Genomic DNA, 20,897 nt, shown 5'->3' with positions numbered 1-20,897 from the left:
TCAGAGTCAAAAGAGCTGAAAGCTCAGAGGACAGACTGACAACAGCAACACGCCCCTGATGCCTTTGGTGTTTCTTTCAGGATCATTCTGGTCCCACCCCCTGCACAGGTGGATGTAACTTGTAGTGTTCCATCAGTAAAACAACCAGCTTCCTTTGTTAAAGTTTCCCAAACTTACAGCTCAGGTGACCCGGCTGTTAAAGTAGGAAATGTCTGATCCTTAGGGGGGTCCCCTTCACTGTCAGCAAGCAGCAGCAGACATCCGAGCGCCGCTGGGACTGAGACACAGCAGAATCAAATGTCATCACGTCTGCGGCAATTCATCAGGAGTCGGTCTCGACAGATCACCTGAGTGCTGACTGTCAGGAATGTAAAAAAAACCCACTAAACTCTTGTCTCCAGCAACTAAACACAGAAACACAGAAAACTGTTTGAATACAAAAACTAAAAGTGAGACAGAAAACACAAACCTGTCGGGTGGGAATCCTGCAGGAGGAACGAAGCTGCGTTTTCCCTCAGAGACTAGTTGGATAAAAATAAAACCTGAAATCTGCATTTCATTAATAAATTAAACATCTGTGGATATGAATGAAGACAAGTCTCTTCTGAATCCTGCTGACGGAAGAAAAGACAGTGACAGAAGAAGGCAATAAAGTATGATAGAAAACAGTTGTAAAGATTGCACATCAGTGACGGCGTGATACATGGTAGAAAACCTCCAAAGGTTTTTATTTATGATCCTTTGGAGATTTTAGATTTTATTTTATTGAAGTTCAGGTTCACTGCATAGAAAACATGTCAGAATTCAAATTTAAATAAAAATTTCTGCATTTTGCCAAATTAATATAAAGCAAGTAAATTTAATTCATTAAAAAAAGTAAAATAATAACTCAATTTTCAAATAATCTCCAGTGTGTTATAAATCACAATGCTGCCATAATAATGATGACAGTGAACAGAAAATGTGCAACTAGAACTTATAAATGAAACTGCAAAATGTGAATTCTGTCCTGATATTAGCTCAATTCTAATCAGAGTAAAATATAAATGTATTTCATCCCGAACAGCAGGTTTCCCCCTGAAATCTGTTGAAACATTAAAACGACTGGTCGAAACATCACATCTGATTGGCTGAAATGCACCAATCAGAGGACACTATTCAACTGCTCTGACAGAGAAACAATACGTTGTGTTAGAAATGTGAAAATTAAATAGTAGTAGCAACAGAAAACTACAGAACCACTGAGTCTTGTACAGAAAAGATCATATTTTGCACAATAAAAACTTAAACCTTCATGTAATTGTATTGTATTGTTTTAGCTCGAAGAAAAATCTAAGAAGAAACCTTGTAAATTTGAGTGTTTTTTTTTAAAATGACAAAATGAGGTCACGAGTTAAAGTGATGCCGTTAACAACAGACAATATTTAACTTCCATTTAATGAATAAAATGTGCTTCAACTTGAAAATTAAACTGCAAACTGGGCTTTAAATTGTGCATTTGTTCTTGATTTTAGCTCATTTCTAATTAAACAGCTGCTCTGGTTTCTCGTAGAGTTGCCACACATCTCATGTTTATCGAGCACACAAATTGCAAATTAAATACTGGCAGCTCTGAGCTTCCATACTCCACTGCTTTTTGGTTTTCATCTTTCTGATTGTGACTCACATGTAAACAGAGAAAACTACAGAGCCTTAAAGTCCTGAAAGATGACGATCAACCGGACGAAAACATAAACTTTCACATGTAAAAATAAGAACTGGACCACAAACAGCGTTTTAAAGGGAAGAAAAACCTTTAAAATCTGACAATGTGAAACATGAATCTCAATAATAAACAAAAACACCACGATAACATTTAGAAAAGACAATAAATAATTCACATCAAAGTACTGGCCGGGATGGGGTGGGGTTTTAATCCAATCTTATTTTTTATTTTATTGATGTGTTTGACCTTTATTTACCCAGGACGTCTCTGGAGATTTAAATCTGCTTATCAAGAGGAAACAATGGCAGCAAGAGGATGTTTCGACAGAGACAACAGCCACCGAGGGAAGATAAGGAATAAAAATCATCATTATAGTGACTGTTAAAATAATCAATTAAAGTAGTGGGGAAAACGATTGATGAGTTTATCCACATTCTGCTCATGTACAGTTCAGCGTGTGACAGTTTCCTGTTTCCTGAAGCAGAAGTTTGATGATCAGAGTGTGTTGATTAAGAAGTGAATGATGTTCAACTGTCAGGAGATCTCAGACCTTCCTCTCATGCTGGTCCGAGGGGAAACTTTCACAATAAAAGCTCCAGTAAGGAGATGTTAAGTGGAATACTTTCCTCTTCGTCCACGTAAGGAACTTCCTGTGTGCATCAGCTGATGACGGCGATGACGTCGGGACCGCCTTCATTTCACTTTGTCCATGTCGATGGCTGTGATTGGCTCCTCCTCCTGGACGGCCACGCCCCCTGCTGACTGACAGCAGGTGTGTTGATGGTCCTTCCAGTCCTGCAGAGACAAACACTGTTTATATTCATACGTGTCTTTACACTGTCATCCTGATAAAGTGACAATATCAGCTGATTCATTTCCCTCCTGCTCCCATCTCCACTCATATTTAGGAGAACTCCAAACAGGAACTCATATTAAGTGTGCAGCAAATGTTATTCTTGTGATGCAGAGGAGAACATGTTGTCCTCAGTCATACAGAAATGTAATATACATATACACATATATGTCCCTATATCAAGAGTAGTGGTTCCATATATGTCACCCATACAAGCATACTGTACATAAATGTGTGTATTTGTATAGGCTACATATATATGTTAATATATGAAATTGCTCAAATTTCAAATAGATTTCACATATAATTTTTACAAATATGTACAAATAAATGTATATTTCATATATTTAAATTTCGACATATCTACATATATTACATTCACTTTCTTGGTGAAATAAATGTTAAAAATAATAAATAATAATACATGACGGATCGTCGAGGCGAGTCTCACCTTCCTCTGACAGAAGGTGGAGCAGTAGTTGACTTTGTGACAGCCCGTACACTCACTCATCGCCACCCGGCCACAGTTCACACACATCTGCTGCAGAGGCAACACAGGAAAACACACAGTTTAAATACAGAGGAGCAGAGAAAATTAATTCAGCTTTCTCTTTGAAGTCCGGATATCTCAGGTTGGAGAACAGCTTTGAGGGCTGCTCTTTGTAAAAAGACAAGTGTGTGTGTGTGTGTGTGTGTGTGTGTGTGTGTGTGTGTGTGTGTGTGTGTGTGTGTCATACGTTGATGATGATCTCAGTGATGTCAGAGCTCCTCTTGGCCTCAGAGTCGTCTGGCTGCTGAAAGGAAATCTGGTTCTGAAACGACTGACTGAAACCACACTGAACACACACACACACACACACACACACACACACACACACACACACACACACGATCAATAGGTAACTCAGTAAGCTCACCTGAGATCACTCATTTGTATTTGTGTAATAATTTAATTCTGCTGATCTAAATCTCAGTCTCTGTGTGTGTGTGTGTGTGTGTGTGTGTGTGTGTGTGTGTGTGTGTGTGTTCTCACCTCCTTCCTCCCTCCCTGACCTTTGAACCCCGCCGTGTCCCCTGAGGAGTTTTTGGCCTGTTCGATCAGAGCCTTCAGCTGCTGCACGTTGCTCAGCAGCGTGTTGGCCAGCTCCTCCAGGTACAGCCAGGTGTTCTTCTGCCCTTCGCTCACTGCCGGCCCCGCCCCCCCTACTGGCCCCTCCTCCAGCCCGCTCACCAGCCCCGCAGATGGAGACGCCGCCGGCGTCGTCGTCACCGCCAACTTGGCCTGAACGGGCTGAGGAGTCACCGCCAACGCTGGCAAAGCTGTCAGCACTGAGAGAGAAGAAGAAGAAGAAGAAGAAGAAAAAAGAAGAAGTTAATTTACACAGGCACCAAACAACAATGAGTTATTTTCATTATTTCTAAACTGTCAGATATTTTATAACAATCTATGATCTCATGATCTAAAATAGTAAAATAAAATGTGCCTGAGAATTCACTAAACAAAACAACAGCCCAAAACTGTGCAGATTCAGTTCACTATAATAAGAAAACCACCAAATATTCACATTTTAGAGGCTGAAATTTGAGGCATTTGGGCTGAAAAAGTTACTAAACACTGAATTAATTATCAGAATTGCTGACAAATAATTTTCTGTCAGAAAATCTGTTCAGAATTCAGTCAAACCTTCCTCATGCTCATTAAAATGATTATAAGAATTAAAAATAATATAACTTTTATTATTGAAAACTGCTATAACAACTATTGAACTGTGAGAATCTCAAGTGTGTCCAGGTGATTTTATTTCACAGTAATGATTAGTTTCATTACTGCTGATTATTTAATCTTGTCTGTAAACTGCTCATCCTCGTTTCCCAGAGTTCAGTTTGAAGTTTTCATAAAATGCAAAGTTTTCAATCTATGATAAAAATTTTTTAAAAAAAGACAAATCCTCAGCCTGGAGCAGCTGACAGAGTGACGGAGCTCCTGCTGTCACACTTTCTGAGGTTGGCATCAGTACCACAGTTTCAACAACCTGCAGCTCAGACATTAAAACGTAGAAGTGAAGTACGTAGAATCAAACACCAGCAGATCCAGGTCAGTGTGTCTGTGCGTCCTCTATACATTCTCCCCTGACCCACATACACCATATAATGTCTGACAGCTCGGAGCTCCGCCGAGAACAGACCGGTCCAAAAATAATTGGACATCCATCTCCGACTGTGGTTTAACACGTCCTGGGGAAAAATGTGCGAGTGTTCTTCTAGCAGGTAAATGGAGGTTTATATTTTCAGTAACACGTTATTTTACTGGACTCTTACTTTCCTCCTAATCTGATGGAAAATCTCCCATTATTTTACTAGAAAGAAGCCGGTGTGTAACTGTCACTTTTCTGCAGTGAGTCTTGTCATTTGACAGGATTATGTTAAAAAAAAGCGAGTTGTCAGTTGCTACAATTGGTATCAAGGAGCGTAATTTCCACTGGGAACCGGCGGACAAGTCGACCTCAGGTTGATTTTCACACTAAAATCTCTCTGATCATTTTTCTCTTTCTGTCCTGCCATCATAATGTAGATGAGAAAAAAAGGAAGAGCTGATAAAAACGCTGATTATGCCGATGATGAATAACCTTCAGTTATTACCGTGCACAGCGGCGGCTGCTTCACACACTTTCCTTCGCCCTGGGGTTTGACTGTCAGGATAAATACAGGCTGTCAGACCTTAGTGGTGGAGTTTGTCGGACTTTTTCAGTCAGAGCTTAAAAGTACAAGTACAGATGTTTTCACACAGCTGGACACAGAACTAAAAGTTTCCACTGTCATTATAAAAGACATCTGATAATAAAACAAGTGGAGCAGAAACTTAATAAGTCAGCTTTGGTTGCTCAGTGTCACATCTATGTGGGAAGATCTCTGATTGGTCCTTTTAAGAGGCGGTTATCTTCAGGTAGAGAAATCAGGACGGCGAGCGGTGGTGGCGTCTCATTATTCACCCGCGCTCTCCTGAGAGCTCATTACAGCAACGCAACAGCCAATCAGAGAGAGCCTGATAGGATGATGGATAGGCCGCAGGTGAGGGGTCTGTGGGAAACCCCTCTACAAATCATTAAGGAGGGGGACCATGGATGTAGAAAGAGAGCTGGATACTTATCCCAGTGGTCACTCACGGTATTGCAACCAAAAAATCCTTTTCCCCATAGACCACCATTATAAAAGATGTGTATTATAGTATTACAGTTTCTGTTATAAATGTTTAATCCATGGAGGTTTTTATCTTTGTTAAAGAGCACAAAAAAGGTTTATTTTGAGTTTTATTTTGTAAAATCCGTGTGGGATCCATGATGTCCTCAAATGTCTTGCTTTGTTCAACCAACAGTTCAAAAACCCAAATATATCCAGTTTACTATCATAAAAGACTAAGAAAACCAGAGAATAGTCACATTTTAGAAGCTGGAACGTTTGAATTTTTGACATATTTGCTTGAAATTTTGTTTTAAAATTAAAAATTTAGATTGATGGACTTATGGTTGTAGCTTTAAAATGTTCTACAGATGACGGACAGTCTTCAAAATAACTGGCATCAGTGGTGGACGGTACCTGCGGTGCTTGCGAACACCTCGCTCTGCGACGAGCCCTCCGAGATGATGGCGGCGGCAGCGGCGGCGGCAGTGGCGTCACCTGACGGAGTGCGGTCGAAGGTCAAGGCTCCGGCGGTGGTGAACTGTCCTGACGGGGACACGGTGACTGTGGCGGAGGACAGATATGTCAGACACTTGAAGACGAGGTTTAAAAGTTCACAACACAGATCCGATGGAAACTTACAAACATCAGAACATCCAATATGTTCATTCATATTTTATGAATTCCAGTGACTCAATACTGAATTTAATTCAGGTGTTTTACAAGATGGTGGTGAATAATGTGATTGGAATTTTAAGGGGTTCAAAGGTCAAGAAATGCAAACTACTACTTCCTCTGTGACTCTGTTTAAAACAAGCTGCTGGGACTGCGAGCTCGTGAACCTGCTGATCCTGAACTACAAACTGTTTGAATGTTAGTGTTTCTTCTGCTGGATGACACGTGTCACACTGAGGTCACCTGACGTACATGTGGTCCCAGGGGTCAGCGTGATGTTTTTGGTGGCAGGAAGTTCCTTTTTAGGGAGGACGAGCGGCGGGTCCGTGTCCTTCTTCCGTCTCTTGTACGGGACGAAGAGGCGGACCGGACCGGTCTGGACCGACAGAGAGGAAAGGAAGGAACAGCAGTTGAGATGGTTTTTACAGAAGCTTAAATATAAACAGGGTTTCATGCACCATTTCAAAAATCTAAATTGAAGACCTCATTAAATGAAAATTAAGACTAAACAATCATTTCTTTTACTCAGACTTTTGTTTTTTGTTCTCCTGTAAACAAAGTTTTAAAACAGAGGCAGATGCTAGTCATGGAAGTTCAACAACACATATAGTAGCTGTTTTTACTTACTTCAAAACTGTTTTTTATTGAAGTAAAGAAGCTAAAGTTGTCAAATGTTAAATAAAAATATAAACAGAACTTTGTCTTAATTAAAAACTATTAAAAAAAAACACTAAAACTGATGAAAAGATTTTTTAAATTAAGAACAATCTGACTAAAGAATAAATAAACAAGATTATCTAACCAGACAGTTGGGGTCAACAATCTGTACTTGACAATAAAGCAGCAACTAATGATCCTATCTTTATTCTCAGTCTATAAAGCATCAAAACAAAATGTCGTCCCCAGTTTCTCAGGGTCAATAGTTTAGTAAAAAAAACATAAAGAAATTCAGTTTATAATGATATAATACAGAGAAAAGCAGCAAAACCTTTCCTTTTATATTATTCAATCAACATATTAACACACGTCCTGGTGTTTCAGCAGGGTCACGTCTCTCTTCTGTATTTAAATAAGGATTCATAAGAAGCAGCAGACCAGTGGACTTGTTGACTTGTCCTTCAGGTTTGGATACTGAGGTGCAATCGTCATACAAACTGAGATTACAATGTAAAGACCAGATACGGATCACAGGTTTAAAACCAGGAGGAGATGATGACAGAAAAACAAAAATGAACTTTTACCATACTGATGTTTTCTGCTGCCAGAGTCTCTCCACTATCCTTCGGACACTGGAGAGACAGACAGACAGACAGACAGACAGACACAGGTTAACATCCATGTTTAGTCCTCAAAGTGTTTCCTCAGCCTGTCTGTTCACCACGGTCATCACAGAGCCAGAGCCAGATTTGACAGACACCAGATACCCCAACCCCACCCTCAAACCAACCCAATCAGCATAAAAGAGGCCTAATCTTTTATTTTGGCTTTCTGGTTTCCTTCCTTAAATCCATTTTTGTTTTTATCCTGTGCTGCTGGGAAGGAAGAAAATGATCTAATTTGCCTCTCCAGAGCTTTTCCTCTTTATAGTCCGAGGCTGTGTAAAAGAAGAAACATAAAAACATTTTGTAAAGACGCACCATGAGTTTTCTTTAGGTGAACCCAAAACCACGGTTACAATAATGAAAAATGATCTCTGCCAAGGTTTTTGAATAAAGTTACACAAGCTGTGACTTCGTAACCAAATAATTATTTGAAAATGAAATAATATGGTTGTAATAAACTGAAATCCAATCTGTTAGTCATCAGTTATCATGCGTCACTGTGTGTCAGGTCTACTGAACTCAGACCATAGTCGGTCACGGTCATTCCCTCAGTCAGTCAAATGTGGCAAACAGCTTCAGAGGAAATCGTCCAAATAATATCTAAAGTAAAGTAAGATTATAACAAGCTGCTGCAAACTATTCTTACCTGCATGTTCAAATAAAAAGCCTGATCTGGAAACGCTGAGCAGATAATCATTGAATATTTTACTGGAAAGACATTACAACTCCAGGGGTTTCACAAAGGTGTTATAGACTGGTCTGTCGTGTTAAGTCAATCTTAATTTTGCTCATAGGTTATTCTAAAGCAAGTCAGACCGTTTCATAAAGATGAAGAGTGATTCATTTCAGACTAAGGAGAGAGCAACGAGAAGATAAAGAGATCTACAACAAAGATTAAGAGATCGCGGCTATTTCTTTTCCAAATCTGATTTTTCTTTGTATTGTTTCACATTTCAAGTAAAACGTCCTTTTAACTGTTGAATTCTTCCTGAAGACAGACGTTTACTGCTGAAGGTAAACACATAAATAGAGCTGAGCATGTGGATGCTTTTCCTGGGTCAGCCATTTTTTTTTTTTTTAAAGTCTTAATTTACCCAGAATTCATTGTACCACAGTGAAACTTTAGATAGTCAAGAAGTAAACGTTTATCTGAAGTCTGTCTAAACCACAATCTGAACCGACTCACCGCCGTCAGGTCGTCACAGCAGGCTGCACAGGTACAGGAGGCAGCGTGGGGGTTCAGGATACGCTCCTACACACACACACACACACACACACACACACACACACACACACACACACACACACACACACACACACACACACAGAGCTTTCTGTTCAGAATCAGCTGATCTGAATACAAACTGTAAAAGTGCTTGGTATGGTGTAACAGTGTGTAGTACAGCAGTCATAAAGTAGCTGTAATGCATCTTTTTAATCTTGTGCCATGTTTGCATTTCCTTGTTTTTAATGCCTTTTATTTCTGCAGCACTTCTCAGTTTCTTACCTGATTTTTTATGCAATGTTGATATGACTTATTCCAATAGTTTTATTTATTCACATTTGTTTTTTTTTTGTTTTTTTTAAATGCTATTTTATTGTCATCTTTATCTTCTATTGAAAGCACTTTGAACTGCCCTGTCTCTGGATGGTGCTGTATAAATAAACTTTGCCTATTCATACCGGCGTATCAGTGCGGCAGTACCTGTATGAGGCAGAGCAGAGGTCTGCCGGCGTATCTGATGCTCCTCTTCCAGTCTTTGCTGCTCGCTCTTCCTGCCAGACCTTCAAACTCAGTGGGCGTGAACCACTGCTGATTGTGTTTGATGCAACGACCTTTACCCCCTAAACACAACACAACACAACACAACAGTCAGTGTGGGGGGGTAATAACAGGACAAATTAGTCTCGGACAAAAGTTTTGGATCAACATGAAACTCTGCAGGATGAATCATCAGTGCTAAAGCTGTGTTAAACTTATTTTTAGTTGGAAATTTCTGCAGCTTACAGTCTGTCAAAATGTGATCAATCTGACATGAACAGTAAATTGGCAGTAAAGAGAAACTGTAAGGAGGAATTTGGAGAAAACAGAGTGGTACATTGTAGTACTGGTTCAGCCTGAGGTGAAGCTAAGCCTCAAAACTAACCGGACCAGGACCAGGTTCGTCTGGAGGTATAAGTATCAATAGTAACTAAAACAGAACATAAATGTGGCTTACTGAAGAAAGCCTGGTTTAAATCCTGGTTTAAACTGGTAACGTTACTCTGACTACAGGTGTGCTGATCACCTGATCCCAGTCGGTTCTTGTAGAGGACTCCACTGGTGTTCCTGCAGCGGACTGGCAGCTCGTTGTTGTAGACTGAGGGGTCCCAGTTGTACTTAGAGCAGGAGTCTTTGTCCTGGGGTGGGGTCAGCGGGGTGGGCGTGGTCTGTTGACCTAAGGGACGCACAGGAGGACAAAACAAACAGAGACGGATGGATCTCAGAGAGAGTGGTGGACGTCACTGTGCTTCAAGTTCAGGTTTTTATAGTTGTTATTTAACAGCTTGGTTCAATGCGGACGCCTCAGAGACAGCAGGATCTTCTCAGTAGTAACACACACACACACACACACACACACACACACACACACACACACACACACACACACACACACCTGGTGCGATGGCGGTGGCAGACTTGAGGCCAGTCGCCTCCACGATGCTGCCGTCGGTGTGAACCACAATCAAAGTGGCCTTCTGGGTACTGAGACCTTCACCCAGCTGGAGGGTTGTCCTCCCACTCTGTAAAACACACACACACACACACACACACACACACACACACAGTATAAACACAAAGATGGTGTAGTATAGGAGGTTCAACTGTCTGACAGCAGAGGGCGTTGGGAGCACAGGAAGTACAATGACTGAGGTTGTACTGGACCTGTCGGGCTCCTGTAGGTGGATTAAAGACATTTTAGACACCAACATCAAATAATTAAATTAAATTGGAATTAAAAAGTTGCCAGATCTCTGAATCAGAAGTCTACAGATGTGCACCTGCAGCATTCTGGAGCATGAATTATGATGAAGAATGATTAATGTGAGGATAAGAATGAATAATTTGTAATTTAATGTGCACAAATGATCAAAACATGTATTTCTTATTCCTGCTGAGCTCTGCACAGGCTGCTTATAAAGGGTTTTGGAAGCAGGATGAAAACAATGAAGGCTTCACTTTGACCTGATTATTGCTCTCATCTAATCTGACGGCACAGACTGTACATACAGAGTGACACTGATCATATGCAGTGGGTGTGACCATCAGTGTGTGTTGCTGATCTACCAGCACGTGTTCAGGGAGGCTTCCTGACGTGGCGACGGTTGTGGTGAAGACGTTGTCCTCTGCAGCCTGAACGTCCGCCACCGTCACCGCCGTCACCTCTGATCAACAATGAGAGATTCAAAATATTTTATAATCACATACATCCTCAAATCAGTACGTCCACTGCATCATAGCTACAACAGTACACCTGCCAAGTAAGGAGAAAATAATTCAAACTCCAAACCAAACTGAGTGTTATGATGACAGCATGAAGAGCTATACAGGGCAATATGAGAATCAATCAACATAACCAGAATCAGAAGCTATTTTCTATTGTGTGTTTGAGTCAGTCAAATCACTAGTTTCAATGTTAAAAATTTAAGATGATATAAGATATTCCTTTATTTGTGTTACAGCAGCAAAGTGGACAGTCAAGGAAGGAAAAACTGCAAAAAATACAATATCAAGTACTTAAAAAAGATTAATAATATAATAATTAATTAGACATTAAATATAACAAACAAGAAAATAGCAGCAGATAAGTGATATTGCACAGATAGTCAATTAAATTATGCAGTGTGTATGGTCTACTGTGGTAAGTATTTGTTACAGCAGGATGTGAATGTTACATGTTAGTTAATTAACCTATTTTATTTTTTATTCCACATCTAAAAGTGGTATTTTTTTTTTATTATGATTATCAATTTATTATTTATCTTTGCCGAATTTGAGAGCCCAAGATAAATTGAATAGGATATGTCCACTGTTATATATAAATAAGGAATATCCTACCAATGTTACAAACCGTTAAATTGCGAAAAGATTGAATGTAGTTTGGTAAATATGCGAAACTGTCGTGTATCACAAACGTGCAGAAGCTACGGTGGTTGACTTATTGTTGAAGAGCTGTTTGCAGTTGCATGTCAGAATCGTTACAGGGACCCTTTTATCGACGAGAGGATTTAAATTAAATTAAAACCAGTTTGTCTTAATATACAGTCATTGGTCTGAGCTCTCCCCTTCCACAAACGACGTGAAGCTAACTAACATTGTCATCATTTTGTATTTTAGCGCCACCACGGACAGCAGCGGCCTACTGCTAGCTAAAGCCCGCCTCACCTGCAAATGCCGCCTCGGCCTCGTCTGAGTTCGGCAGGGACTCGGCTCCCATGTCGATGTTTCCCGGTTCCGCCATCACCGCCATCGTGGTGACTTCGGCCTCCGACTCGGTATCCGAGCCCACTCCCTCCACCGGCGGCCCGCCGATGGGCGGTTCATCCAGCCCGAGCGCCTTCGTGGCCGAGTCCGCTTCGTCCATTCTTCCGCCGAACGACAACAGCCGAATGTGACCGAGCAGCAGCGGGGCAGAGCGGGGTCCGAGTGCAGCCGAGCCTGGTACGAACCGGAGAAGAACCGCAATTACAGAACGTGTTAACGATAATCGATGAATTAGTAATATTTCCTCCCATATATTATACGGCAACGTTAAGGAATCAGGAGACCTAATGCGGTGGGAGGAAGACAGCCCGACTGTTTGTTTTTTTCATGAAGTCGAGGAAAGAGATGCACCGGATACTGCCGGAAAAACACGACTCGACCCGAAGCGACACACAGCGGCCAAAACAGAAATAAGGATCAGAGAAAAAAAAAATTACAGACAATTTATTTCTATTCCGAGTTCATATCAACGAACCCAAGTGTTAACATTCTTTAAATTCATTTGCTGTAGAATTATTTGCTGTTGTAACTTATTTTTGTTTTTGTGCTGACGATTAATTCATAAACAGTTTTCCAGTTTGTTTATATTCACCCAACCTCTGATTTCATCTGAAACCTGCTTCTGAAAGTAACAAACACAAAAGTTTTCCCAAATAAATCCTGTTTACCCTCCGATATGAACAAAGTGCTCCTGAGGGTTTAAAGCAGCTGCTGATTCAGTGTGTTATTAAGTAAAAAAGACACAAAATCTAATTGAAAATGATAAGATCAAAATGGAGACTTGGTTTAGGGACATGTGACCTCAGCATTTCTGAAATCCTGGTTTCAGTCCTCTGTGTATGGTACAACTAACTGTGAGTAATATGAATATTATATTTTTTACAGTTGACATGACACTGATGTGATGTATTGTTGGAGTCTTGTAGAGGCTTTTATTGAATTATAATTTATTATTTTTTACTTTATCAAAATAAAATATTCACTTTTTTTATTGAAGACTGTATTATGAAAAAGAAAATCATAAATTATTGCCAGTATATCTCAAATAATGCCCAGAACCGTAAAGAATCATGTAAAAAGCAATTTTCCCAAACAAGTTCCACAATTAAAACCATTTATTGCATGTGTATTAATAAAAATATTAAATGTCTGCCTTGGCTGATCAGCAGTCAAGAGCCTGGAATGTGAACACATAAAGAAAATAAACACTTTTCAACCCTTTTAAATGTCCCCTACCCCCACGTTATGGACAAAATGTTGCTGTAAACCATGAACAGGACAGGTCCCAACTTTTAATAATAATAATTAGGAAGAAACAGGCTGAGCCACAAACACACACTGAAGTAAACTGAACCACAACTGAAAAACACAGGTGTTTTAATGTTGTTTTTGTTTTAAAAAAACTAAAAAACTGAATCACATGTTACAGTGTGTGGTGTGAACATTTACCTGTAGCCCTGTCTTCTGTCCATCAACTGAAGCCATTTGTTAACATATTAAAATGTCAAACCATCACCTGCTTTGTCCCAGTTCCACACTACATACAAATTGGCAGACAGTGAATATTCTATAGTAACTGCCAGGAAAAAGTAGCTTTGCTACTACAAAACATCCTTAAAAAGTCCTCTTTGCAGCTGTCTCACCACTAAAAATGAAAATGTATTATTATTTTTTGCAGATGTGTGTTGTTCCTTCATTTCCTTTGAGCATTGCTGTGCAACATCAACTCGCTCTTTTGTGTTTTTTAGTTTGTAATATATATTCTTGAGCAATTTTGCAGCATGAACAGATCAGCTGCAATTAAAAATCTGCTTTAAATTATTGTGTAGTCTGGAACTGAGACAGTTAGTCTGTACTGAACTTTATGTTCTGGGGTTTATTGGCCCATCACACTCAGCTGTGGTGGGTACCATGCACACCTGCATTCAGGCTCTGCCCTGTGTTTGCCCACATTGGGACTTCCTGGCTTGCAACAGGAAAGGCCAAAGTCCAGTTTTTGTTTTTCTTTAGAGACTCCATGACTGCTAATGTTTCCACCATCCCTTGCTGGTCAGTTCAACAATTCAACAAAATGTTTTTTTGTCCATTTCCTGTTTGTTTGTTAAAAAGTCCTCTCCTGTGCAGGAAAACCACAGGGATGATTTAAATCAATCAGATATGACGTCAGAGTCTCAAAAGTCTCAGCTCCACATCAGGACCAGCTCCTGGTTGATCTGGTTTTCACATCAACGTTGAATCCTGGAGACCATGTAGTAGAGCAGGAAGAATACCACCACCAGGCCTATGGAGACGTAGCAGAGGATGCGGCGATTGTCTCTGCCAGATCGCACCATGGTGGAGAAACGCTTCACGCTGCCACTCAACAGGCCTGTCGCACTGAGGAAGTTTGAGTCCTAAAAGGAACATGAGCAGAAGAAGAACGGATGAAGGGAAGATGTTATTTAAAGCAACTTAACCCAGATTTTAGCTACAACATGCCCCCTTCACATTTTCAAAAAAATGCATTTGAATCCAGAAGAGTCGTGTTTCCTAAAGTCAATTTTAAGGCTACAACCAACAATCATTTTCATTATCAATTAATCTGGAGATTATTTTCTGGATTTTACTGATTCATTTTTTGGTATCTGAAAAAAAAAAAACAAGCCTATAATTTTGTCCCAGAGCTGGAAGTGAAAGATTCAAATGTCTTGTTTTGTCCAACCAACAGTCCAAAACCCAAAAATATTCAGTTTACTATTTTGTAAAACAAGCAAGAAGTTCACATCTGAGAACCTACAACTGGAATGTTTGTTGTTTTAGGCTGAGAAGTGAGTAGTGAACAATCAATCAGTTATCAATGTAATTGCAAATTAATGAACTGACTAAAATAATTTTTTTTTGCATTTTTGCAAAAAAAAAAAAAATTGTGGAAAACAGCTCTTTCCAAGGTCACGGCATGTAAATGAATTGTATTTTCTACATTTCTTCATAGATCAGATGGACTCACCATGCCGTCCAGATACTCGTTCTGATCATCAGCCTCTCTGTCGATGTCGTATGCCAGCTGTCAGATACAGAAATACATGTTTGCATCATTTCAGAGTCAAACTACAAACAGAGAAGTGAACATGAAAGCAGATTGTGAAAGGGGAGCTTACAACAAAGTCCAGAACAGCAAAAGATATATTAGTTTTTTTTTGTACAACCAAATATCACAAAATTAGCCTCATGGGGCTTTAAAATCTATACAGCATACAACACCCTCTGTCCTTAGACTCTCTGTTCTAATTCATTTCAGTGTCACATGAATACTGACAGCTGTTTGACTTGTCATTAAATGATGAAACTGGTGGATGAAGAAAGTAATTGTTCGTTGAGACTCACAGATTTCAGTCTGGAGACTTTGGTGGCCAGGTTGTCAGCCAGACGTTTGTTTTCAGCATCCAGCAGGTCCTCCACGGAGCCATGGCCTGAAAACACACAAACACATCGGATTAGAAAAGAAGCAGTGGTTTAAGTCCTGACTTTATGTAGTGGCGCGGGCAGGGAAACCGGGTTATGAGTCCATCACTGTGTTTCTGTGGTAAGTCCTCAGTAGATTCTGTAAGTTAGGCTTGTCTTTTTCACTTACAAGTGTGAAATTGATAATTAAATGTAAGCAAAGTCTGCCAGTGCCTTCTGTAATGTCTCAATCAGTGTCTTAATCTCTGACACTTTATTTTACTCGTCCCATAGTTTCATAACAATCTCCTAAAACAAATCTGATGTCTTATAGAAAGGTTTTTATGAAAAATAGAATTTATTGGTTGGGAACCTGCAGTATAACATGCTCACAACATGTTACCTGCAAAAATGTAGAATTTTTCCATAAAAAATATGTTTTTAACAAATAAATGAACATTTAATTGTATTTAAATGGATCCATCTCTTTTTTAAAGCAATATGAATGTAACAGTTCTTTAAAGAAATTCTTGCGAATTAATTCTACATAACTAATAACTGCTATTTAAGTTCCTGTTTCCGTTATCTAATAATTAAGATGTTGTTTACTATCAGTCTCGGATCTTAGTGTCTATTTTTCTGTAATTACTGTGGTATGTGCATACTGATTACAGTTTCTGGGAATTTAATTGAGAATCTTAGATGGACATGTGAGCAAGAATGTGTGAGATGCCATGGTTTAACCAGGGTGGTGCTAACTTCCGGGTTGGCCGGAAATATGTCATCTTTGTGCACTTATCAGACATCATCAGTTCTCATCATCAGGCTCTTACAGTCTTTAACCGCCAAATGTGACTACTGTGAACAAGACAAGCATGTTATGCTTTATTGTCAAAAATATCAAACAGACACTCAATATGATTCAAAATTTGAGAAAGATAAAAATAAAATTTGATTTTAAATACATCCAATACAAAAGAACTCAAAGGAATGCTATCAGATCCTATTTCAGTATCTAAGAATAACAAATCTGATTGGGAGAATATGAGGGTTTATTATTATTATTATTGGAGTATGAGTAGGCTACTACACATTCTGATCCACACTCCATTCCAGTTGGTGACGTAATGCACCAATTCGTTGTTTGCCAACCGCCAAAGTTCAAAGAAGAAGAAGTAATCACTAACGGCGCGAACAGCACAACTTGACGTTCAGTCATCTTTTCGCTCTGTGGTAAGTTTTCAAAATTTAATTTCTGAGCTAGCTTACATTTTATGTGCATTTAATAAGTTGTGTTGCCTTGGTTAACTAGACATGTTGACGCCCCTAACTTGTGGTATCTGGCTACTTCAAATGGAGACAGTTAAATGGTGAAGTAACTATGGATTCAGACATGAAAAACCCGCTTCGTCATTTTTTACAGTCCGTCAATCTGCTTTAACGTTAGCTCTGAACCGCTGGAGATGGCGCGAAAAGCACTTTGTCAGTCAGTCATCGTTCAGCACCGTGCTAAGTATTCAAAAGTAAATTTCTAAGTTAGCTTACAATTAATGTGTATTTGCTAAGTTGTGTTGCCTTGGTTACCAGACACGGTCTCGCCCCACCCTTGTATCTGCCTATTTCATAAATACAGTTGGATAATTCGGCGGATCAGGAAAAATAGTTCATAACTGATAGCGTCGCGGCGCGATAAGAGGACACTGACAGCGCACAGACAGACAAGACAGAGCAGCAGCGAGTTATTCAGACCACCGGGGGAAAGTGAGAAATGTCCAAAAATCCGTGTAATTTACACAACAGTTAGCTAGTAATTTGAGTGGACAAGAGGCAGTCCATGAGTGCTGGGTACTCACTGTGGGACTTTTGACTACATGTATCATTCCGCTGTATAGGTGTTATTTTAACCGTTAATTAGCGTTAGCCTACATTAACGGTCGTTATCCATCTTAGAGTGTAACAAACTTTGCACCGCAAAGATTAATATATTTCCAGAAATAACATTTGAATTAAATTAAGTATGTTCGTCAGAAGAGGATGGAGGGAAGGAATGAAGCGTGAATGTAATTGCACCTCAATACTAAAATCTAGTAGTATAATTTTACATTTTTGGTTAACATAATTAAACAAGAAGACGCCTCAGAGCCACTCCGTCATGAAGAAATATAATTATATATGTTAAACAGGCTTTCTGTGCACACAGGACAAAGTCTGAACATCAGACGTAATAATTTCCTGTCCTGTTACACCCAGTATAACCAATCTTGACTTAATCCAAGAGGTAAGGTTGTGTAAAAACCCAGAAAACTGTTTTAAATTACAGTCTTTTTTTTAATTAACATATATTAATGTACCTCTCCAAGTTTGCTCCACCATTCTAAAACATAACGAGGCGTCCATCTAAAGGCAGTCTTTCACAACCTAACAGTAACCCTAATAACGGTTTACCAAGTAACATCTGTCATGAAAATGTTAAGGACTCCCCTGATGCTAACTAATACTAAATCGGTTCTGCTTACTGATTTCCAGTCTTGCTGAAACATCCATAGATGTAAAGAGACAAATACTTCACTATAAACAGTTTAGACTTATCTTGACAAGAAAAATATATTGTCTCGTGTATTGACCAGCATAGACCATGTATTTCCATTCAGCAATTTGCAGTAAACAAACCAGCTTTCTCGGTCAGTGATTAACACAAGAGTTCTTCCTTGTAAACCGTATAATTAATGTTATGATTTTTTGGACCGATAAACCTTTCTGTTCATCGTCGCCCAGACCTTTGTAAAGTTAGCACAGCTAACCTATAAGTACTTTAGCAGCTAACTCCTCAGCTAGCAAAGCTGTTTTAGCAGGCCTGTTTTCGGCTCTAAGTGAAGTAACTACGGACCCAGAGATGATACACAACCGCCGACCTGCTTCGTCATTTAGGTTCTATACCCCGTCAAACTGCTTTAACGTTAGCTTTGTGATGCTAGAGACGGTTAACGGCTGAATATAGAAGTGAATACGTGTCGAAAAGCAGTACCTCTGTTCCAGTCCGCCATGTTGATGGGTGACGTCACGCTCAGCTGTTTACAGTTTTCAAACGTGTGACCACGCCCCCCACACCAGCACCTCTTTAAGCAAACAGCACTGGTTTGTGTGTATGATGTTTTCTTATCACTTCGGTAGTCCAGCATCAGCAACTGGTAAAAACAAAAATAATCATGATAAAAAATACAGTTACAAAAAACAAAATTACAGACTAAATTGTGATTTTATTTCTTGATCCAAACAAACAATTTGTTTGATTTTTTTTAATATACTTATATATATTCCTGCCAAGTATGTCCCAGGAACAAAATAAACACATTACCATGCATAAAAATATGGAATAATGGAATATTAATACTTTTTTAGATGAATATGATACAACATTTTAAATTACGTGCATGAGGTACAAATCTTTTTTTATTTACAACTTTTTTTCTTTTCTCTTTTTTTAAAAAAGACTGATGCTCATGAATTATTATTATTATTGATCATTATTTGTTTTGCTGTAGTTACTCCAGCTCTTCCCGTTCATAGCACCCAGCTCCTGGTTGTTCCATTCACACAGGTACAACAGTAAAATGCAGTGGATATCAGGTTTTCAAGTGTGGTCTTTCTGCAGTGTATTGACTCTGTGTGACCACGGGGTGGTAGCAAACACAAACTGTACAGACTGGTGAGCCAATCCCAGGTCAGTTTACCCACTGCTGAATGAGTTTATTTCACAGGCTTTAAACTTCTTTGCGGGATGAATGTATTTATTTGAACTACAACAGCCTGTGTCTTAATCATCCTCAGGTTTGAGTTGCAACATGCAGTTAAGTGTGTACTGGATAAAAAAAAATGCATGTCAGACATGTGTATCAATCATGAATTTGTGGCAGTATGAATCCAGGACTGGATAATGTGATGTGGCCAGTCCTTGTCTGATCTTTCCAATGTGTCCTTAAAATACTGCTGTGGTAGTCCCCATTAGAGTGTGGGGTCAAATGTCACTCTAGCTCAGTGTGAGAACACTATCATGCAAATATGAAACAGTGATATCATCTTGTGTGTGTGTGTGTGTGTGTGTGTGTGTGTGTGTGTGTGTGTGTGTGTGTGTGTGAGTGAGTGAGTGAGTGAGTTCAGTTAATCCTCCTGTTTCTCTATGCGCCGTAATCCACCTTTGTGTGTGTATGTGTGTGTGAGTCACGTGTGTGTGTGTGCGACCTGACGTCAGTCTGAATCACTGCTGCTCAGAGGGTGGGGGGAAGGGAAGTGTGTGAGTTTTGTGTTTGTGTTTGTGTGTGTGTGTGTAACAAATGAAACAGTTCTGAAAAACAACTAATGCAGTCAGAGCACTGAGGACAGGATAGACATTACAGCTAGTTGGTTGCGAGGCTGTTTCTTGGTGGTTGTTAGGATACACTAGCTGGTTTCCAGAGTTTTCTTTATGGTTGCTATGGGATACTAACTGGTTACTGGGGGGTTTTCTGGTGGTTGCTTCCTTAGTTTTAAAGTAGCTTACACTCTGACCTCCCTGTCTTCAGTTTTACATCTCCTGAAGTGTGTTTAGACCTGGTCTGTTCCTCTCAGCAGGAAGAGCTGCAGCAGTAGGTTTAGTTCAGTGTAGAGCTGGTGTGTGCAGACCTGGTGTGTTTAAACTTGCTGTGTGTAGACCTGATGTGTGTAGACCTGGTGTATGGAGCTGTTGAGTGCAGATCTGGTGTGTCCCTCGAGCAGAAATAGCTGCAGCAGTAGGTTTAAATATGGTCAGTGTAGACCTGGTTTGTGCAGACCTGGTGTGTGTAGACCTGGTATGTCCCTCTAAGCAGGAGGAGCTGCAGCAGTAAGTTTAGATGTCGTCAGTGTAGACCTTGAGTGTGTAGACCCGGTGTGTGCAGACCTTGTGTGCAGACCTGACGTGTGTAGACCTGATGTGTCCCTCTCGGCAGGAGGAGCTGCAGCAGCAGTAGCAGTCTCTCTGGCGCTCACTGAAGCCACAGATTGTCTAATTAGATTAAGCGAGGCTTTCCTCAGATAATCATTTAGCCAGCTCCTGTTTTTTCCTCCGATGGAGCGCTGCTTGTGACTGAGAGCTTGCTGAAGGTCAAACTGAATTTCTGGACAATAGGCTGCTTTTGGGAGTAAATTGTGGTCTAGGAGCAGGTCTGCAGACTGTGGCTGGGTTATGGGCTTTTTCTGGAGCTG

The 20,897-nt window shown here is 39.9% G+C and overlaps 2 protein-coding genes across 2 annotated transcripts; both read right to left on the bottom strand.

Annotated features, from left to right (window-relative positions):
* Window positions 1-709: 709 nt before the first annotated feature.
* LOC111235951 (deformed epidermal autoregulatory factor 1 homolog) lies at window positions 710-13,742 on the bottom strand. Its single transcript, XM_022764526.1, is given in 15 exon segments — window positions 710-2,500; window positions 3,010-3,099; window positions 3,296-3,394; window positions 3,592-3,887; window positions 6,153-6,299; window positions 6,663-6,786; window positions 7,652-7,699; window positions 8,919-8,984; window positions 9,438-9,577; window positions 10,021-10,170; window positions 10,390-10,516; window positions 11,061-11,158; window positions 12,159-12,365; window positions 12,368-12,431; window positions 13,707-13,742. Coding segments are annotated over 15 exon segments (1,794 nt in total). The 3' UTR covers window positions 710-2,398.
* Window positions 13,358-18,739, bottom strand: bet1l (Bet1 golgi vesicular membrane trafficking protein like). The gene is made up of 4 exons (XM_022764562.1): window positions 18,703-18,739; window positions 15,621-15,706; window positions 15,244-15,300; window positions 13,358-14,650 (listed from the first exon to the last, which is right to left on the bottom strand). The coding sequence occupies exons 1-4, from the start codon at window positions 18,719-18,721 to the stop codon at window positions 14,483-14,485; spliced, it is 330 nt and encodes a 109-aa protein (XP_022620283.1). The 5' UTR covers window positions 18,722-18,739; the 3' UTR covers window positions 13,358-14,482.
* Between the last annotated feature and the right edge of the window lie 2,158 nt (window positions 18,740-20,897).

The sequence above is a fragment of the Seriola dumerili genome, unplaced genomic scaffold, assembly GCF_002260705.1.
Source record: "Seriola dumerili isolate Sdu_G_001 unplaced genomic scaffold, Sdu_1.0 BDQW01000550.1, whole genome shotgun sequence".
NCBI classification, from domain to species: domain Eukaryota; kingdom Metazoa; phylum Chordata; class Actinopteri; order Carangiformes; family Carangidae; genus Seriola; species Seriola dumerili.
Note: the sequence above shows the minus strand (reverse complement) of the source record. Positions and strands in the feature narration are given on the sequence as shown.

Excerpts from the sequence above, each read along its gene's own strand:
- bet1l (XM_022764562.1), bottom strand. Across the intron at positions 15,301-15,620 it reads AAGTCTCCAGACTGAAATCT|CTGGCATACGACATCGACAG; the intron begins GTGAGTCTCAAC and ends TGTATCTGACAG. Across the intron at positions 14,651-15,243 it reads ACGAGTATCTGGACGGCATG|GACTCAAACTTCCTCAGTGC; the intron begins GTGAGTCCATCT and ends TGTTCCTTTTAG.